Source organism: Hyphopichia burtonii, assembly GCF_001661395.1.
Source record: "Hyphopichia burtonii NRRL Y-1933 unplaced genomic scaffold HYPBUscaffold_5, whole genome shotgun sequence".
NCBI lineage: Eukaryota > Fungi > Ascomycota > Pichiomycetes > Serinales > Debaryomycetaceae > Hyphopichia > Hyphopichia burtonii.
In genome coordinates, this window is record NW_017963732.1 from 363,382 (window position 1) to 382,024 (window position 18,643).

Below are 18,643 nucleotides of genomic sequence, written 5' to 3' on the forward strand. Positions count from 1 at the left end.
CAGTGTCAACGCGTACTCTTTTCATCTTGATTTTTTATTATCTTTTTCATATATAGATTCAAATAAAAGTTAGTGGCATAGAGAAAAGCCGTAGTTTGTCAATGAACTATTGAGTTGAAATGAAAAGATCGAGCTCCCAGAAGTCCCAGCCTAGTATAAGTAGGTTTTTCCAACCAAAGATTTCGAAGAGTAATGACAAAAGTACGATTGAAAAACAAGCTTCGTCTCCTAAAATTAATACAAAGCTATCAAAATTTTCACATAATGACAAGCCAAACGAAACCCTGCCGAAAACAATCTCTCCCGATGCTTCGGAGGACTGCTCGAAGTCTGAGATTATGCAAGTAGAGCTGATTAACCATAAGGATGAAGAATCAGATAGTAGCACGCCCCCAACAAAAAGGGCCAAAAGCACCAATTTGAATAAGGGAACTTCTAAGAAGCCTACAAAAGCCAAATTGACACCATTAGAATCACAATTTATCAGCTTGAAGCTGAATCATAGAGATAAATTATTAGCTGTTCAGGTGGGTTATAAGTTCAAATTTTTTGCAGATGATGCAGCTATAGCTTCTAAAATTCTAAATATTATGCTACTTCCAGGAACTACTAAATTTGAAGATCTTAAAAATGGGAAATTTGCATATTGTTCGATTCCTGATAACAGACTTCATATCCATTTACAAAGATTATTAAATTATGGATATAAAGTTGCAGTAATTAAACAAACGGAATCTGCTGCAATTAAGAACATGGAAAGTTCGAATAAAAGCGGTCTTTTTGAAAGAAAAATCACTGGGGTGTATACTAAAGCTACCTATATGGGTGATGAGATAAACACTGGTGATCCAAACTTCTATGTTAAAAACAGTGGTGATGACGGCCAATTGGGCGACTATATACTATGCCTTGACGAACTGAATGCCCCCCAGCAAATTAGTATTGTTGCAGTCCAGCCTTTAACGGGTGATATAATACATGATACATTTCGAGATAATATAACTAGGGATGAGCTAGAGACAAGATTTGCGTATATCACACCAAGTGAAATACTAGTTATAAACAACCAGTCTAGTATATCTAAAGAAACTTTAAAATGTATCAAATCTCTCAATAAAGGAACGATGAACATTATGCATGTCAAATGTCCTTCCGATTTGGAAGAAGAATTTGTCAAGTCTTTTGAAAAGATAACTACTGATGATAATGATTTGATTCAATTATCTCAATATTATCAGGTAAACTTTTCTGCCTCAGTCCTATCTTGCGTCTGTGAATTGATAAAGTATTTGGAACAGTTTAAATTGGCAAATGTTTTCACAATAACTTCTAATGTTAATAACTTTGTCAATTCTCGTAAATTCATGCTATTACCTAGTCATACTTTGCAAGCATTAGAAATATTCAGGAATGAGACTGACCCAAGCTCGGAACAAGGTACATTGGCTTGGTTATTAAACCATACGAGGACTAAAATGGGTCAAAGATTATTAAAAAAATGGATAAGTATGCCTTTAATCAATATTGATGCCATAAACTCTAGATTAGATGCTATAGATGATCTTACATCTGATTTTAATCATTTAATAGATGCATTGAAGAACCAGTTAAATTCAATTGGTAAAGCAGGATCGGACTTGGAGAAACTACTAATAAAAGTTCACTATTCATCCACATACAACATGGAAAGAATTACAAGAAAAGATTTATATTTGATGTTGAAATGTTTCGATGAAGTATTTAGAATGATTAAAAATTTCGGGGAAAAGCCTTTATTGGAATTGAAAGCTTCTGTCAAGTCTGATCTTTTAAAAGGAATATTTGAAGAACTTTATGATTTATCCAAAGATGGTAATCTTACTAAATTCTTGAAGTTGATCAACCCGAGTGAGGCATTAAATGACCGAAATGTGACTGATCAAAAAATTGGATTCTTTCATTTAGGCCAGGATCCGATGACTGATGATATTAGCAAAGAACTAGAGGAAATATCAAAAGTAGAACAAGACTTAAATACCGAGTTACAAGAAATAAGAAAGTTTTTGAAACGTCCCAATTTAAGCTACGTTACAAATTTAAAAGAATCGCATTTGATTGAAGTTCGAAATGGTAAGCAGGTCGATTCATTACCTAAAGACTGGATAAAAATCAGTGGAACGAAGTCTGTATCAAGGTTTCGTAATCCGACGATAATTGAATTACATAAAAGACTTCAATATCATAATGAACTTCTATTGAAAAATTGTGATATTGCATTCAATAAATTTTTAGGAATGATAGATAACCATTACAGATTTTTCAACCAGGCTGTTAAACAATTATCGATTTTTGATTGTCTATTATCATTTACTGCATCATCCCTAATGAACTCCAATTATGTCCGTCCTAAGATTTTACCAGACGAACAAAGGATTGAAATAAAGAAAAGTAGAAATCCAATTATTGAAAACTTACCTCATAGTTATTCTAATTACGTTGCAAACGATATCAATATATCGTATCTGAAAGAAAGGGTGATTATCATTACAGGACCAAATATGGGTGGGAAATCATCATACGTTAAGCAAGTTGCATTGCTAACGATAATGTGTCAAATCGGGTGTTTTATACCATGTGAATCAGCCGAAGTTGGAATATTTGATTCTATATTTATAAGAATGGGTGCATCCGATAATATATTAAAAGGAAAATCAACCTTCATGATCGAAATGTTAGAACTGGCAAATATAATTTCAAACTTCACCGATAAATCATTAATTATATTAGATGAAATTGGAAGGGGTACTGGAACAAACGATGGTATTGCAATAGCTTATTCAATTTTGAAATATTTAATAGAAGACCCTAAGAAGCCTTTAACACTTTTCATCACCCATTACCCGTCATTACACACATTAGAAAATGATTATCCGCAAGTAGTTGGGAATTATCATATGAATTTCATGGAAAAGGGGGTCAAGAATGAAAAGGAATGGCCTGAAATTGTATTTTTATATACATTGGTGAAAGGGGTCGTAAGTAATCTGTATGGGTTGAATGTTGCAAAATTGGCTGGGATTCCAACCGATGTTATCCAGCAAGCTTATGAAGTTAGTGAAAGATTGAAATCGATAGTTGAAATGGAGAATATCAATAAGTTTTCATTAGAATTTTGTAAATTAATTCAAATGATAAAGAAGAATGAAGTTGATGAAAACTACATTACAGATAAGTTAATAGAATTATCGAGATTAAATAAATTGTAATAAATAATAAACGATTATACTTGGAATTAAACTCTAGTCAATAAGTATAATTTCATAAAACGTAATTCGAGTTAATAACTTTTAAGATTGAAAAAATCAATACAGGATTGATTAAAAGACTTTGGGTTGTCTAAGTAAATATGATGTCCAGCATCTTGAATAATTTTAAAATCGGTGACTTTATTGCCTAAACCCAATAGTTTATCAACGCAATATTTACCACCTTGGAAGTTCATCCAGTCTTTATCCCCATACATCCATAATGTCCTTATATTAGCTTTATCAATATATTCGATAAATCCACGATCACAAAGTGGTAAGCGAGCCAATATTTCATGATTGATTAGTTTAGTAATTGCCAATTCACCTGAACCTTGAAATTGATTAAAAATTGAAAATGAATAATCGTGAAGTTTCAAAATTAGGTCAACGTTTGACAGTGGTTCATCCTTGTTTTCAACATCCTCATCTTCGTTGTCATCATTAGCTTTCAAATTTCTAAATCTCTGAAAAGACCAATAGGACAACAATTTAGAGTAAAGAGGTCCAAATAATTGGAGCAATTGAAAAGGAGACTTGTTCCACTGCCATAATTTTTGCAAGATCAAATTTTTAGGAAATCTTGGGCGTCCTAGTTTTTCCCATAATGAAATCAATTCTGGATCATTAACAATGGTTTCATTTTTGCCTAATGGATTTGACTTATCCAATGAGCGGGTGGTTTCAGAAGTGTTTTCGTCATGGATTGGTTGTTTCATAAAAAGTTCCTTAAACGGATCACCACCCGACTCGTGATGGTTGAATTGATATTTTTTGTCATTGATTAAACTCACATAGCTTGATTCGGTACCCATTGGACTTACATTCATAAACTCTTGTACTATACGTCCACCATTATCAACATTTAAGTATTGATCATTATATTTCATGATATAGCAACAAGAAAGGTAGCCGCCCATTGAATGACCAATCAATTTGAAATGACGTAAGTTCCAAAACTTTCTCCAAATTTCAAGTTTATCTATGAACCAATTTTCAATTTCTAAAATTTGATATATCTGATTTTCAATTGAGGGAGGTGAAGGTGACTTCAAAAGTTTTTTAGGAAATGGAGGACGTGACGAGTTCCCAAAACCAGGTAAATCAAGAATGTGAATCGATAGGTTGGGATAAGACTTGATTAATTCTTCAAAATTCTTGACAAAGTATCCCAGGGCTGCCATGTACCCATGAATGATGACAACATCTTTATGAGGCAAGGATAAATCTGATCGATTCTCCAAGTAAAATTCATGGATCAAAGAGCAATCATCTATCTGGACATCAACGAACTGGCCCCAAATAGCTGCATTATCCAAATCGTTTTGTAAATGATTTTTTGGATCGATGAAATTAGGAGAACGATCTGGAAATATGAGTTTGATATCATCGGACAAAATGGCCCGATACAAATCGTGTTCGATCTTAATATGCTTTAGCCGGGCCTGATGTAGTCTATCTTGCCTATGGGAGTCATCTGAAGTAGCGTACATAAGATGAGTAGAGGATTTCCACCAATCCTTAATTGACAGACCCACTGATATTGAAGTTTGTTTTCTGTTGCCACCTAATTTTGAAGCATTTGACTGGATAGATTCGACATCATTCTTTGAGTTCGGATCACCCATTACCTGGATCGAATTTGAGATTAAGCTGGTCATTGTTTGCAAGCTTGGAAAGAGTAAAGTTGAGTAACGTGCTTTATCAGAGCTTCCCAGGTTTTTTTCCTCTTTTGAAGTGAACTTCTTATCTCACACTTTTTTATAGCGTTTTGAATGGCTGTGAAAAACACAACCATTCACCTTCTGATGTAGGCTTAATGAAAATAATTGTCAGTATCAGTAATACCAGAAGGGCATTTTGGTTAGAGGTAGTGTGATACTCTAGTGGTAGCAATTATGGGTTGATCTAGCAATTATGGGTTGATCTCGGACTTCCAAATGAGAACCGGGGCATGTCCATTTGAAAGACTGAAAAGATTCATAGACCCAGTGACTGCTCGCCACTAGCAAAGAAACCGGTGCTAGTTTCTCCAATAGACAAACCGTAGCTCATTATCGGTGTCATGCTGGGAGAATGTAACAATTGTTGATTGTAAAGAAACAATATTTGATATAATGACGTAGACAACTGAGAGTATCCACGTTATTACGACCCGACCTATCACCGTAGTATAGCTTTTGCCAACTCCAATGAAGTAGCAAGATATACCAAGTCAGTACAACTACGATCTGTCGAATTCTTTACATATTTTATTTGATTTCTTGATTACGATAATTGGTCCAGCTAGCCCAAAAGTATATATCAGAGATTACGAACCCCGAAGTTTGTGTTACCAAATACATTCATTGCAGCCATCCCGATACACTGGGGAAGGTCTTCTTAGTTGGTTCCCAACCTGTTGGGGGATTTCTGACATTAGCATATTTGCAGCTAAGTGTGCAGCTTTACGATACTCATAAGGCGTTCACGCCTTTTCCATAGACCTTCGGAGAACCACGTCCATTACCATTACTCTACATACCTATAGCACCCAAAAAACCTTGGTTAAGGCGTTTGTAGGGGGAAGATGAATGGTTATAAGATGACATATGTACGGGGGTTTATTTTATTCGCCTTAAACCGACCCAAATTAGACCCAAAGAGGAACATCGTCTGATAATTAGATGTTACAGAGACTAAAGACTACATGGTAATGTATCTAATATAGGTATATTTAATCATTATTACGTGAGATATCAACAAAAGAGTATTAATTGGGAAGTGAAAGGGTATCAAAAGGGTATTAAAAAGAAAAAAAAAAAAACCGAATCGTTACTAAACAGTAACATAAAGAAAAATCTAACGAATGCAATAAGAAAAAGCCGTAGCATATCTAGACAGACTTACGGTTGCCCTCATCAATCTCTGCGTATGCCGGTGGTAGACCATCGTTTATTGAGCCGTAGTTAGCCCTAGGAGGTTGAGGAGACTGGGGAGGTTGAGGAGGTTGATTGATTAGGTCGGGATAAAACCCATCTCCACGGTTACTATTGTGATGGTGGTGGTGGTGGTGGACCTGGTTTTCCAAGTCAGAGCCTCTTATGTATATTATACGATCATTTGAAAGATATGGAGGGTATTTGGCAATGATGTACCACGAATGAATTAATCCAGGGAAATACCCGAGAAAACATAAAAGCAAATTGATCAAAGAATCACACGAACAGATTCCTCTACGTATCCACACCGGTAATGGAGGGAACAACACCGACACTATGATCAAACAGATGTCTGATAAACACTCACAACAGCACATTCCTTCGTTGTTTTCTAGTGAATTATAGATGTTTTAGCAGGATTCGAAAACCCTTTTATATTTTTTTTATTTTGATGGAGTGACCCATTTGCAGGTTTATGCGTAGGTGCATTTTGCAGGTTGGTCTGGGTTCTTTTTTAAATGAATAAATTCAAGGTGAAGGGTATATTTAGCATTTGCCATCATTAAACCACCATGTCGTCAATAGTATTGAATGTGAGTTTGAACAATGTGGGTAAGAAGGTGTCTGTGACCAAGTCGACGACTGTGAACCAGTTGGTGCAAGAGGCATTAAAGAAGTTTGGTTTGGATGCCGGCGAATACCCAAAGGCAATGGTTTATTCAAATGGGAAGAAGATCGATAATTTGCTACCAATTAGATTAACTAATTTGATCAATAACTCCAAGTTGAAGTTGGAGACTGGTCCCAAGGGAGATTCGGCTGGAACACCCAAGGTTATCTCATTGAAATGTATAATCAATGAGACCAATGGTGGTTCCAGTACTAAGATTATTAAGATAGACAATGGTAAGACGGTGCTTGATTTGGTGAATGAGTTGGATGCTGGGTTATTGGAGTATGACGCTGGTGTATATGATTTGGTGGTTGTGGTGATGGATTATAAGTTGAGTCAATCCAAGAATGAGTTGGGAGTTAAGTTGAATAGTCTTTTGGGAGACGTATCTAGTTTGGTGGTGAGAATTGGATTTGCGCAGAGGGACAACAGTGATTTGGTCAAAGAGCAGCAGAAAATAGTCGGGATGCAATTGGAGCAGCAAAGAAAGAGACAAGCCTTGGAAGCCGAACGAGACGCCCAGAGAGAAGTTGAGCGAAAGGCTGCACAAGCTGAAAGAGATAACAAACGGGTTGAAGAAGAAGCTGACAGAAACGAAAAAGTTGAAGGAGAAAGAAAAGAAAAAGTTGAAGGAGAAAGAAAAGAAAAAGTTGAAGGAGAAAGAAAAGAAAAAGTTGAAGGAGAAGCTGACAGAAAAGAAAAATTTGGAAGAGAAAGAAAAGAAAAAGCTGAAAGAGAAGAAAGAAAAGCTACCCCGAAAGATTCTGTCAGACCAGTAATTGCTCCAAGAGAAGCCAATGCTGTATCGACCACTCCCCAATTGTTCAAAGCGTCAAGTCGATCAAAAACTTACGAAAACCCGGACGAAGACTACGAAATGACTATCGGCCAAGCACAGAAATATCAGCAAATAATCGCCAACAGCGCCAAACCCAAAAAGACCAAACAAATCAAAAGCTTACCCGAAGCATACACCATCAGGGTCAAGTTCCCCAACCAATCGATTTTGCAATTCCATTTCGAAAATGGCGAAACCATTAAATTCGGCCAAATCTTGAAAAAAATCGATGAATTACTATTAAGCAAGTTCATCAACAATTACACTTTGAAACTAGGTTACCCTCCCTTCACCAAATTGGGACAAACCTTCAAGGACAACAGCACGAAACTTCACGATATGAGCGACTTCCAAATCAACTCACAAATAACCTTGATTTGGGAGTACAATCAGCCAATCGACTCATCCGCCCAGTTTCTAAAAGAAGACCAATTGACCATCTCCGACAGCTCCCATCTTCCCGAAATGGTTCTTGAAAACAACCGCGCCAACTTGGACGACGAAGCCGAGACTCCTCCTCCCACCGGCAATCCAAACAAGATCACCAATCAAGTCAAGAAAGATGCAAAAGGTAATAAGCTTCCAAAGTGGTTTAGAGTTAAATAGATGCTCGCATAACAAGTAAATAAACATACCTCATCAACCACAATACACATATCACAGTGAATACACATATCACAGTGAATACACATATCACAGTGAATACACATATCACAGTGAATACACATATCACAGTGAATACACATATCACAGTGAATACACATATCACAGTAAAATAGTAACCGAATAACAATCGTCCATGTCTAGCAATTGCTGCAAAATATCTGACCAACCGTAAAGTATACACCGGTACACCACAAACCGTTATCCCCGCTTATCGCCGCCGACCGGCCGCCGGTGTCACGTGCGCGCGTCACATGATCACGTCCGACTAATTTAACCACTCGCCGGTACCGGTAATTAAACCGGGGATTGGCCTGGTCCAACAGGATACGATTTACCTACTGGCCCTCCACTGGCCACCTACGAAGCTCCCCCATCCCCTGGGTCTCCAGTGCAATAGACGGGGCCTCCATCAAACCTCTCGTATCGTCCGTATCAGTAAGCTCTGATGACTCATCCGAAAAGACGGGTCCCAGATTTACCAAGGACGCATTGTCCTTGGGGAGAGCCGGGCCACGGCTGGGCGTAAACCTCAGCACGGTCTGGATCCCCTTTTCGAATGAAAAATTTTCACACCGCGCTTAGCTTGATTTGAGTGAAAAAAAATTTTTTGTATTTAATCCACGCATTTCCCACTCGCTTTAGAAAAAAATTTCACTTTTTTCTTCTTTATATAACAACAACAACAACAACAACAACAACAACAAAAACTAATACTTCTACTACTATTATTTCTCATACTATATTATTATTATTCCTTCCCCTGATTGTTTAAAAGTACTTTGTGTTAAAATGTGTGCTTAAATTTTTAACCCCCCCTCTAAAAGTTAAAAGTTTTTATTTTATTATTATATATAAATAAAAAATTAAATTAAAAAAGTTTATTTAATCTATTGATATTAAATAAAGTTGTTGTTATCAAACCCCTCTTTCAATATGTTATCGTGATACTAAATTATACCCGTCCATTATGACGTTTCTATCTGTTGCTTGAAAAAAAGTCTATACTTGAAAAAAAAGATCAAAAAATATCCAGTTTACTAACTTATATTACTAATTATTACTCTATCTACTCTATCTACTATTATTACTACTATCAAGATGTCACAATCTGCTTCAAACCCAATGATATTATCTGGAGATTCAATGTTTGAATCTGCCGATTTATTTGCTGCTCCTCACCCAAATCAAGATGTTGGGGAACATCAAGCTGTTGAAGCTTTGCCTGCTCGTCAGTACTCTAAAGATCAAGCGGTGAGTGAATTGTCCTCTCACTTGCCTGCTGGTGATGATGCTCCTAAACAAGGCGCAACTTCTCCGTTCAATATCCATTCCGATGTGTTGGATTCTGTGTTTTCAACTTCATTGGAGGATAGGGACCAATTCCAGGATCACACGCCTATGTTTGATGAATTGGACTTTATTATTGATGGGTCAAAAGTTAACTCAAAAGATGACTGGGTTTCTCTTTTTGGTGATCATCAAAATAATGGTGAAGATTTATCTTCTACCATTGTTAAAGATGAAGATTTGGATGAAGTGCTTTTCATGGAGCCTCCTCAAACCACCACCACCCAGAGTTCCCCAGAATCTTTTGATTCAACTCCTATAATGGATGATGTTTCTCAATCTACTAAAGCTTCTTCTATCAAATCTAATCGTATTTCCAAACCTAAGAAGAAGGTTGACCACTTGGGTGTAACTGCTTTTGCTAAAAAACAAAAAGCCCAAGATTTGGACCCAATTGCAATTGACTCTTCTGATCCAGCTGCTTTAAAACGTGCTAAAAACACTGAAGCCGCCAGAAGATCAAGAGCAAGAAAAATGGAAAGAATGTCTCAATTAGAAAAGAAGGTTGAAGATTTATTAAATGATAAAACTAGCTTGGAAAATGAAGTTATTAGATTGAGAGAATTATTATCTATGAACGGTGTTGACTATTAAACTTTTGCTTTTTATATATTTGTTTGTCCCTTCAGAAATCCCATCAATTGTTTTAGATCAAAAATTAAAAAAAAAAAAAAAAAAACGTTTTCAGTTCTTGTTGTGCTTTTTTTATATACAAAATACATAATATTAAACCTTATATTTCTATGTAATTATTTTTTTGCAAAGCTTAGTATAAGCTCATTGCCAAATTTTTGCTTTAACTCTTCTAGGCTTATAGACTCAAGACAGGTTTTCGATAGTATCTCATTATCAAAATCGATGAACGCTAAATTTCTCACTTTAACAAATCTAAGATTATTAAATCCATCATACTCTTCAAATAAATCTTCTAAGTCTTCCTTTAGCACTCCTTCCTTCAAATTTTGTATTAACAAAGTGTGATTTGGTGGTAATGATTGCCAATAGTTAGCATTACCAGCTCTCTTATTAGGCTGTTGGTCAGTTCTCTTTTCTTTCCCTTTATTCTCTTTCTCTTCTTCTTTATTTCTTTGTCTCTTTAATTCTTTCCGCTGCTCAACTTTATCGCCATCTTCTAGAACTTTTATGTAGTATTCATCCAGTGGTTCCTTAGAATGCGTTATTTGAAGCTCCTTCTTATACAATTTCTCTCCAGCCAATCCCTTGATTGCTTCTTCTGCTGATTTGGCGTTATCATACGTTATAAAACACTGCCCTTTCATCTTAAGATTCTTATGGGCACTGAGTTGTATTATGTTTCCATACTTGCGGAATTTCTTATAAAGCGTCTCCTTTAGTCTATCGATCTTCACCTTATCATTCAAATTATTTATATATATCGTGGAATGTTGTTCTTTTGTTTCTGACATGCTTTTCGGGTTCATCGCTATGAAGTAATAATCTGTTGATAGTTTTTCATTTCAATTGATTTTTCTTCGTTGCAAAGACTACACCCGTACACCAAGTATAAAATTCATTTTTATTAGAAGCTATTTAGTTTTGAAATGATTCCAAACTTCAATGGTTTTATCGTAATTCTTGGGTATCATTAAGTAATTGAACTTTAAGGTTTTCAAATCATTTAGGAAAATTAAATTACCAAGGAAAAAATCTTTCAAGATATTCGATTTGAAGTTAATGATCTTGAATAATTTATAAAAATTCCTTAATATTTCATTATAAGTTAATGATTTGTTACTCAAACAAAGATAATTGACATCACCAACATTGGATAAAAAGTTTATGGTTATTCCACCTTGTAAACGATTTGAATTCTTAAATTTAAGCAATATGATGAATAAAGGTATGAAATTTATAAATGTTATAACCGATTCGATAAAATTATTCAAGGTCAATATAATAATTCTTATTATGAAAAACATAAGATAAAATGCAAAAACTGTAGGTAGTAAATAGATCAAGACCATAAATAGTAAGGTCCCTAATAACAATTGATCTATTTCAAATCTTTCACTCAACTCTAGAGAATCAATTCTGTTTCTTAATAAATTATACTTTTTCCCTCGAAACAATTGAAATAGCGACTTAATAGTTTCTATTTGCCTATTATATATTCTTGTGGATGTATAATAGAAACAATGAAGGTGAAAAGTTATGATTTTAATATAATCAACTATTGCACTCAATAAAAAAGTCAACCCACCATAACATAAGATCTTCAAATGAAACCTAATTATACTGAATATGACTTTGTCATAATCTTTACCAACTGATAATAATATTTTTGAGTCTTTCATATTTATCATCAAGCCATCAGTGAATATCATTTTCCAAAACTTTAAAGTCCATAGAAATAAATCTCCCATAAATTGACCTAATTCATTATTCAATTTAAACCCTGCTGGGTGGTCAAAAGAGACCCATTCAATCGTATCGTAAAACTCTTGAAATAAGAGCTTTTTGATTATAACCTCATTTATGAAACTATTCAAAAAATCATAATTTTCAATTATTATCCTGTAAAAAGTCATACCAATCAAAACGTCATTTACTATCAACCAAAGAGAATTATATAAATTGATGTAGTTTGAGTTATTTATATTTAGGTCTGAGTTTAAAAAGGGAATCTCAATGTTTTTCAAAAATTCAGAATCCTTATTATATAGAATCGATTTGTCATAATAACATAAAAACTGGATAGGGAAGTAATTGACCTGTCGCAACCTTAAATCTAGTTGCTTGAAAGTTTCCAGCACATCAGTTAAACTTGATTTTTCGAAAAATTTATAATTGATTACCTTAATCAACCAGATGGTAAGAATTTGAAATATCATAGCGATATACTTTAGTGAATCGAAAATGTAATGGGATACTTTGTTCGTTGAAACAATTCCTCTAGATGGTTTTGATCCCATCCGGTCAAAGTTGTATCTAATTCTCAAACATTGATTCAACTTATCAAGAACAATCTCATCACTTATAGAATAGTACTCACTTTTCGATTTTAGAGGTTCATAGTGGTTTAGCTTTGAAGTCAATCCATAATTGGTATTTTTCTCAAACCCGGTGGATTGCAATAGAATTGGGTTAATGGAGAAGTATTCCAAATTCTTGAAGTTTGGTGGATCGAAAACGATTACCGTATATGTTTCATCCTTGAACGAGGTATCTACCACCGGATAATTAGTTGTATTATCATACTTCAATGACAATGAGCCTTCATTTGCTTTGTTCAAAGTCCCAAGCACTTCTAGACCTTTTGATAATGGAAAATTTAATTGAGGAATCCTAGGAGAGTTGATTACTTGGATTATAATAAAAATGTTTTTGAAATGAAATCCTAATAAGTAAAGCGATTTGGATCTCGATTTCTTATTCAATAAGTCTTGTGGGAAATAAATGTGATAGTTCATCGTCATGTCTATCTTTATTTTGAAAAACTATCCCGTCTTAAATACTGAGAGCTGTTATTCAAATTTTTATAGAACTGTTTGTGATCCAAAAGTGTAAGTATATCCTTCGACTCGTTATTGATATTAGTATCGCTATCGTAAGGTGATTCGGAGTCTGCTGCTGGTCCTGGCAGGGGACTTAGTCTAAGAACAAATTTCTTCTTGGTAGTATTTGTATAATGGTTTTGTAAAAAGGCAAAGTCTTCTTCTTTGACAATACTTGACTCCTCTATTTCACTGACTATATTATCTTCTAAGTCACTTCCTATATCTTCCCTAATGTAATGCTTGGTAACCGGCTTAACTAATTCCTCGGGTTGCAAACTTGCTTCAACGTGGATTAAAGGATATTTATCAATGAATATTTGGTTAACTGCAAAATATACTCCCCAAAAAATGCTTAAAATTAAAATTAATGAATTAATTAGCCTAATGCTAAGACTCTCTGAATAAACAATTGATATGATTTGAAGATATGTTGAACATGCAATTTTCTGAAAACTATTTGTGATAACTTCTGCATTTAGTGACATAAGGCCTTTATGATTGAATTTTCTCCTGTTAACAAACAGCTAAATCATTCTTCAACCTCTTATTCATAAACTCGGTGAAGCTAAAACGATTGAATGGTCTGTTGAATAAGCTTATGTGATGGAATAACAAGCTTTCGAAATTCTAATTCCACCGCGTCAACATTCTATTGATGTCGTGGACTGTCAAAACTGCCAAAAGCTGACAACGGCTGCCAAAAGCTGCCAAATCTACAGTATATGAAATACTTAATAGAAGTATTGATTTTATAGAATAAAACTTAAGCTTACAAAGTTAAGACTATCGACTGAATCCGGTTTGGTTGAAACTGCTCGATCTGCGGACGGATTTCGCATGAGCAGTATTATTAGCTGGAGACTTTGAGAAAGAACCGGATCGTGATCCTTTTATTTTGGGTCTATTGGTATCATTGCTTTGAGTTGTTGGACTGCCGTCCATGAGGGATTGTAAAGAAGCCACAGAGTTACTTCTTGTCAATATCATTGGGTCCAGGTTCTTGTCTAGACGAAGTAATCGTTTAGCAAAGACTAGAAGAATTGCCATTAGTGTCATTAGACTTGCACCAACCAAGAAGGAAACATAGGGGATATTCCAACTGAGAACCGATTTCTTGTAGATGGTTAAAAATACAGTGGGGCCTAGAAGAGCAAACACATTCTTGAGTAAAGATAAACCTCCAAAAACCTCACCAATTTTTGATTCTGGATAGAACTTGATGGTTGAGGAGTTCAAGGCCGGGCTTGCCAATGCACCAAAACTTGTGAAAAGTAGAGAGCCAAAGAAGAACCTGGTCTGTGGGGCCATGGCCATGCAAGTCAAGCCGATAGCTTCCAAAATGAAAGCGCAGAATGCCATCGTGAAATCGATCATATCAAATTGATTTTTGAGAGTTCTAAATCCCATATATCCTTGTAAGAAGCGACGGGTGATTATTGGAGATAATATCATCAAAGTGAAAGCCCTTGTTGCACATGCGATTGCCAATAAGTGGCCAATGTCTTTGGAAGTCCAGCCAAATACATAAACACCATATAGTATATTAATTTCCTGTAATGTTATACCAAGGCCGGTTAGAAAACACTCGCAGAATGAGAGAATAATCACGACTGTGCGGTCTCGGTTAATACGATGGTAGTTACTAGGATTGACAACTCCTGAAGGGTAGAAAAGTAGACGGATAGGTTTTAAAAAGTTGATGGTGTTCAAGAATGACCAAAGGTAAGTACCCATTGAATTTGATTCTTGGGAAGCAGAAGCATTGATCAGCGATCTTGACAGTGATCTTGATAAAGTTCTTGACTTTCTTCTCGCTTTAGAAGATCTTGATTCTGGTAATATGAATAATGTGAATAAAGCAGCTAATACAAATATAAATATTTCGAATTGTAATGGGACAAACTCATTTCTATTGATTGAAAGATCAGTTTCAAACAAAGATTGGGTTGAGCCTTGATGCTGTTTCCCCGGACGATATAAATCAGCAAGTTTGAGCAAGAAATTTCCAACTAATGGTCCAGTTGAGTAGCCAATGAATAAAAACGCAATATTCAAACCTAAACAGTAAATTCTCTGATGGGGTTCGACAACATCACTAATATAACAATTTGTAATTGAGATCAAAGTGATCAACCCTCCGCATAAATTCCCCAAAACTTCTGTCAAAACCATCAAATTAAACCTCAAATAAGGAAAGTTGAACATTAAGAGAAATCTTGAAAACCTAGCAAGAAGTAATGCAAGTATTGATAGTCTTAAAAACAATCTTCGACCGTATATATCAGAAAGAGGTGAGATTTTACCAGAGGCAAACATCATTGTTAACCCACCAAATATACTATAGAACATTTGTAAATTTGAAACCAAAACTTGTGCATTTCTCGGATCACAGTGTCCATTTGGGTTTGAACGAGCCAAATAATTACAAGCCAATTTCAACGACAACATTTGTCTTGTTGATTCACCGCTCCCGCTTGCAAACGCAGCAGAGAACACTAATACTCCCACCATAAATATTGATGGTCTTTTGAACCAATGCATTGTCTTATTCATACTCCGTTGTTCTTGGAGCCAAACCACATCTTCATCTTGTTCTATATTTGAATCCTGATGTTCCTCTTCGATCACCGCTTCATAGAAATCGGTAGCAGCATGCCCAATATTGGCTGCATAATCTGGATTTAGCTGTGCAACATCACGGTCTTTGGTATGGAAAGGTTGACCATCATCTACTGAATCATAATTAGAATGGGATTCGGGAATTAGGGGGTCGATTTCCGAGCTAATACTATGATTTGACATGTTGATAAAGCTCAAATTTTCAATCTGTAAATTTCCACAGTTTAACAAAGAACACCACCAGTGTATTCCACTTATAAATATCCAGATCAGTCAGTTGGATCTCGCCGAAGGATCAATAGGCTTTTAGAGGGCAATAGGGTTGAATAGCAACAGTATCCTTATCAATAATTACTAATTTGGAGTATAAGATAAATGTTTGTTGATTTTTCGCAAGGAGTAATTGAAATTCCGATGGAAAAAAAAATTTTGGTGGTGCCTTATTTAGAAATTGCTATTAGCAATAAGATTAATAGATTAGTGTATAATTAAAGCATAACTATGTATATAGACATATAGAAGTGAAGCACTAAATGTAGTAAAAGTGTAGTAAAACAGGGGAGAAAGAGAAATGAACGTGGCAGGCTCAGGCAGCTGAGACTAAGACATTTGCAGCAATTTTTCGATTGTCTGCTTCGGACTCAGAATGGTGATTTTCAAGTGGATTGATTTCAACTGTGCCATATTCTTGGTCTTTGATCATGAATTCACCGATACTGACCACGATCAAGGCTAAGATGGAAAACAACGAGCAAAGCCAAAACACAATTCCGGCAAAGTTGCAACGAACCCCGAAGGAATAAACCACGAAAACAACCGGAGGGATAATCAAGGTACCGATGTTACCAAAAGTCGACACTCCACCAAAGTACTCACCAGCTTTTTGTTCAGAGAGATATTTCAAGCTTGTCGAGCTGAGAGTAGGATCCAAAATATAACAAATCAGAGACAAAGTATACCAAAAGACCATTTGAGAGCTAGAGGAGGCAAAAGGAAGGAAGAAAAGACCAATGATTTGGAAAAACAAAGCAATGAAAATCATATTGAAATCAACTTTATCTAGTTTATCATCTTTTGTTTTCAATTTGAATACTTTAAGGAATAAAAAATTATAGAGGAAAGGACTTATAACTGCTAAAACGATAATCCTTGCAATTGAAGTCAAAAAACTTACACCAGCGATATCTGGAGTAGTCCAATTAAACTTGAAGATACCGTATTGATCAAGCAAGGTAGCAAGTCCCATATGGATACTCAGATTAATTGTATTTATAAAATTGATAGAAAGAAATAAAAACCTCGCCTTTGTTAAAGATTTCTGGGGGATAGAAGATTTGACCGAATCAGAAGGTAAAACCATTATTTTCAAATAATGCCAAAATTTCAAATGCGAAAGTAATGATTGACTTTCTGGGGAATTTGAAATCAGTAAGCTTCTTGACTTGGCTTTGGCCTTGGTTCCTCTTGATTCAGGGAGTAGGATAATTGTATATAGAGTGAGTAATAACATTAAAATAGCACCGATTTTAATTGGAATAAATTCAAAATTATCAATTTGCTGTAAAGTAGATGAGGATCCTGGATTCGGAAAGTAATCATGAATTCTGAAAATTAAACTAGTTATAAGAGGAGCAATGGAGAATCCAAGCGAAGTAGCACTTACAATCAACCCAAAACTATAAACCAATTCATGAGGTTCAGAAACATCACTAATATAAGCTTTACAAATTGCCAATAACGTAGGAATACTACCACCAATGGTGGCTATAACATTTGAAAAAACCAACCAACCAAATTTAAATGTTGAATAATGACTGATAAGGTAGAAACTCAATAAAGTCGATAATGATATAGTGACAAAAGCAAATATTATAAATGGTTTACGCCCGTATATATCAGATAATCTACCGTATTGAGTAGCAGTTATAATTGAAACAATCAGTGATAAAATTAATACTATTGAATTAAAACTTGAAAGAAATACTTGCACCTCTGCAGGATCACAGGTACCATCACGTCCTTCTTCAATTAACGAATTGCAAGCTAGTTTATTATAGATACTCTCTAAACTTGGCTGAAGGAAATTAGAAATGAGTCCTGCAAAAAATAAAATTCCTCCAATCTGCAAAGCTGATGGTCTTTTCGCCCAGTGCAAACTTTTATTCAACTCCCGTTGTTCTCTGAGCCAAATAACATCCTCATCTTCTTCTTCTCCCAGCTCTGGGTCCTGAAACGACTGGAGAGCATCGTTGATTGCAGTTTCTAATAAGACATCGTTATCGGGGTTTGATGCCAGCACCCTTGGGTTATGCGGAATCAAAGGGGCTGCCTCGTTATCTGAATCCATATTAAAGTATATGACCAACTAACAGTAGCAACGAAGTTTTCCCAAGGTTTCCCTATATGTATATATATATGTATATATATATATATATAAGTAACTATCTATAAATATCTGTCTATATATATATTCCAATGTAGAAAGATATACGGGTCGGTGATAACCTGGTCCCGGGTTATCACCGACAGCGGAATAATTCCACCGTACACCCGGACGGCTCCCGCGAATTACAGCTTGCTCCATTCGGCAGGTGTGTCGCTTGTTGTGCGGAGTGTCAAAAAAGGCCGATTTTCTGCGACCTAGGGCTGGCGCCCTTCCTCGCACGTGCCGTCACTCGAGGCCGTCCGAAGGGGCGCCCGTGCACCGCGCGGTGTGGGTCTAGTTAAAGGGAGCCAAAAGCGCGGTCACGTGCCCGCATCGCTAACTTTCTGGCGGT

General features: G+C 35.6%; 9 protein-coding genes across 9 annotated transcripts; 3 read left to right on the plus strand and 6 right to left on the minus strand.

Annotated features, from left to right (window-relative positions):
* Positions 1-338: 338 nt before the first annotated feature.
* Positions 339-3,245, plus strand: MSH3 (mismatch repair protein; the record flags this gene model as incomplete). The annotated part of the gene is made up of 1 exon (XM_020218839.1): positions 339-3,245. One exon carries the CDS (start codon positions 339-341, stop codon positions 3,243-3,245), a length of 2,907 nt encoding a protein of 968 aa, XP_020075510.1.
* Positions 3,246-3,316: 71 nt separating this feature from the next.
* On the minus strand, positions 3,317-4,777 carry HYPBUDRAFT_111106 (uncharacterized protein; the record flags this gene model as incomplete). The annotated part of the gene is made up of 1 exon (XM_020218809.1): positions 3,317-4,777. The coding sequence occupies one exon, from the start codon at positions 4,775-4,777 to the stop codon at positions 3,317-3,319; it is 1,461 nt and encodes a 486-aa protein (XP_020075511.1).
* Positions 4,778-6,072: 1,295 nt separating this feature from the next.
* Positions 6,073-6,657, minus strand: HYPBUDRAFT_153285 (uncharacterized protein). The gene has a single exon (XM_020221460.1). It carries the CDS (start codon positions 6,580-6,582, stop codon positions 6,160-6,162), a length of 423 nt encoding a protein of 140 aa, XP_020075512.1. The 5' UTR covers positions 6,583-6,657; the 3' UTR covers positions 6,073-6,159.
* A 100-nt stretch (positions 6,658-6,757) lies between these two features.
* HYPBUDRAFT_153287 (uncharacterized protein) lies at positions 6,758-8,387 on the plus strand. Its single transcript, XM_020221461.1, has one exon. The coding sequence runs from the start codon at positions 6,778-6,780 to the stop codon at positions 8,320-8,322; it is 1,545 nt and encodes a 514-aa protein (XP_020075513.1). The 5' UTR covers positions 6,758-6,777; the 3' UTR covers positions 8,323-8,387.
* A 985-nt stretch (positions 8,388-9,372) lies between these two features.
* On the plus strand, positions 9,373-10,428 carry GCN4 (amino acid starvation-responsive transcription factor). Its single transcript, XM_020221462.1, has one exon. It carries the CDS (start codon positions 9,481-9,483, stop codon positions 10,321-10,323), a length of 843 nt encoding a protein of 280 aa, XP_020075514.1. The 5' UTR covers positions 9,373-9,480; the 3' UTR covers positions 10,324-10,428.
* A 50-nt stretch (positions 10,429-10,478) lies between these two features.
* HYPBUDRAFT_140801 (uncharacterized protein) lies at positions 10,479-11,165 on the minus strand (the record flags this gene model as incomplete). The annotated part of the gene is made up of 1 exon (XM_020219764.1): positions 10,479-11,165. Exon 1 carries the CDS (start codon positions 11,154-11,156, stop codon positions 10,479-10,481), a length of 678 nt encoding a protein of 225 aa, XP_020075515.1. The 5' UTR covers positions 11,157-11,165.
* Positions 11,166-11,276: 111 nt separating this feature from the next.
* Positions 11,277-13,160, minus strand: GPI1 (phosphatidylinositol N-acetylglucosaminyltransferase; the record flags this gene model as incomplete). The annotated part of the gene is made up of 2 exons (XM_020218805.1): positions 11,277-11,963; positions 12,018-13,160. The coding sequence occupies 2 exons, from the start codon at positions 13,158-13,160 to the stop codon at positions 11,277-11,279; spliced, it is 1,830 nt and encodes a 609-aa protein (XP_020075516.1).
* Positions 13,161-13,984: 824 nt separating this feature from the next.
* On the minus strand, positions 13,985-16,199 carry HYPBUDRAFT_153289 (MFS general substrate transporter). Its single transcript, XM_020221463.1, has one exon. The coding sequence runs from the start codon at positions 16,047-16,049 to the stop codon at positions 14,031-14,033; it is 2,019 nt and encodes a 672-aa protein (XP_020075517.1). The 5' UTR covers positions 16,050-16,199; the 3' UTR covers positions 13,985-14,030.
* Positions 16,200-16,335: 136 nt separating this feature from the next.
* On the minus strand, positions 16,336-18,254 carry HYPBUDRAFT_153290 (MFS general substrate transporter). The gene has a single exon (XM_020221464.1). The coding sequence runs from the start codon at positions 18,211-18,213 to the stop codon at positions 16,453-16,455; it is 1,761 nt and encodes a 586-aa protein (XP_020075518.1). The 5' UTR covers positions 18,214-18,254; the 3' UTR covers positions 16,336-16,452.
* Between the last annotated feature and the right edge of the window lie 389 nt (positions 18,255-18,643).

What these genes read in the sequence shown, in the direction of transcription:
- HYPBUDRAFT_153285 (XM_020221460.1), bottom strand. Translation starts at nt 6,582, where the DNA reads ATGTGCTGTTGTGAGTGTTTATCAGACATCTGTTTGATCATAGTGTCG.
- HYPBUDRAFT_153287 (XM_020221461.1), top strand. Translation starts at nt 6,778, where the DNA reads ATGTCGTCAATAGTATTGAATGTGAGTTTGAACAATGTGGGTAAGAAG.
- GCN4 (XM_020221462.1), top strand. Translation starts at nt 9,481, where the DNA reads ATGTCACAATCTGCTTCAAACCCAATGATATTATCTGGAGATTCAATG.
- HYPBUDRAFT_153289 (XM_020221463.1), bottom strand. Translation starts at nt 16,049, where the DNA reads ATGTCAAATCATAGTATTAGCTCGGAAATCGACCCCCTAATTCCCGAA.
- HYPBUDRAFT_153290 (XM_020221464.1), bottom strand. Translation starts at nt 18,213, where the DNA reads ATGGATTCAGATAACGAGGCAGCCCCTTTGATTCCGCATAACCCAAGG.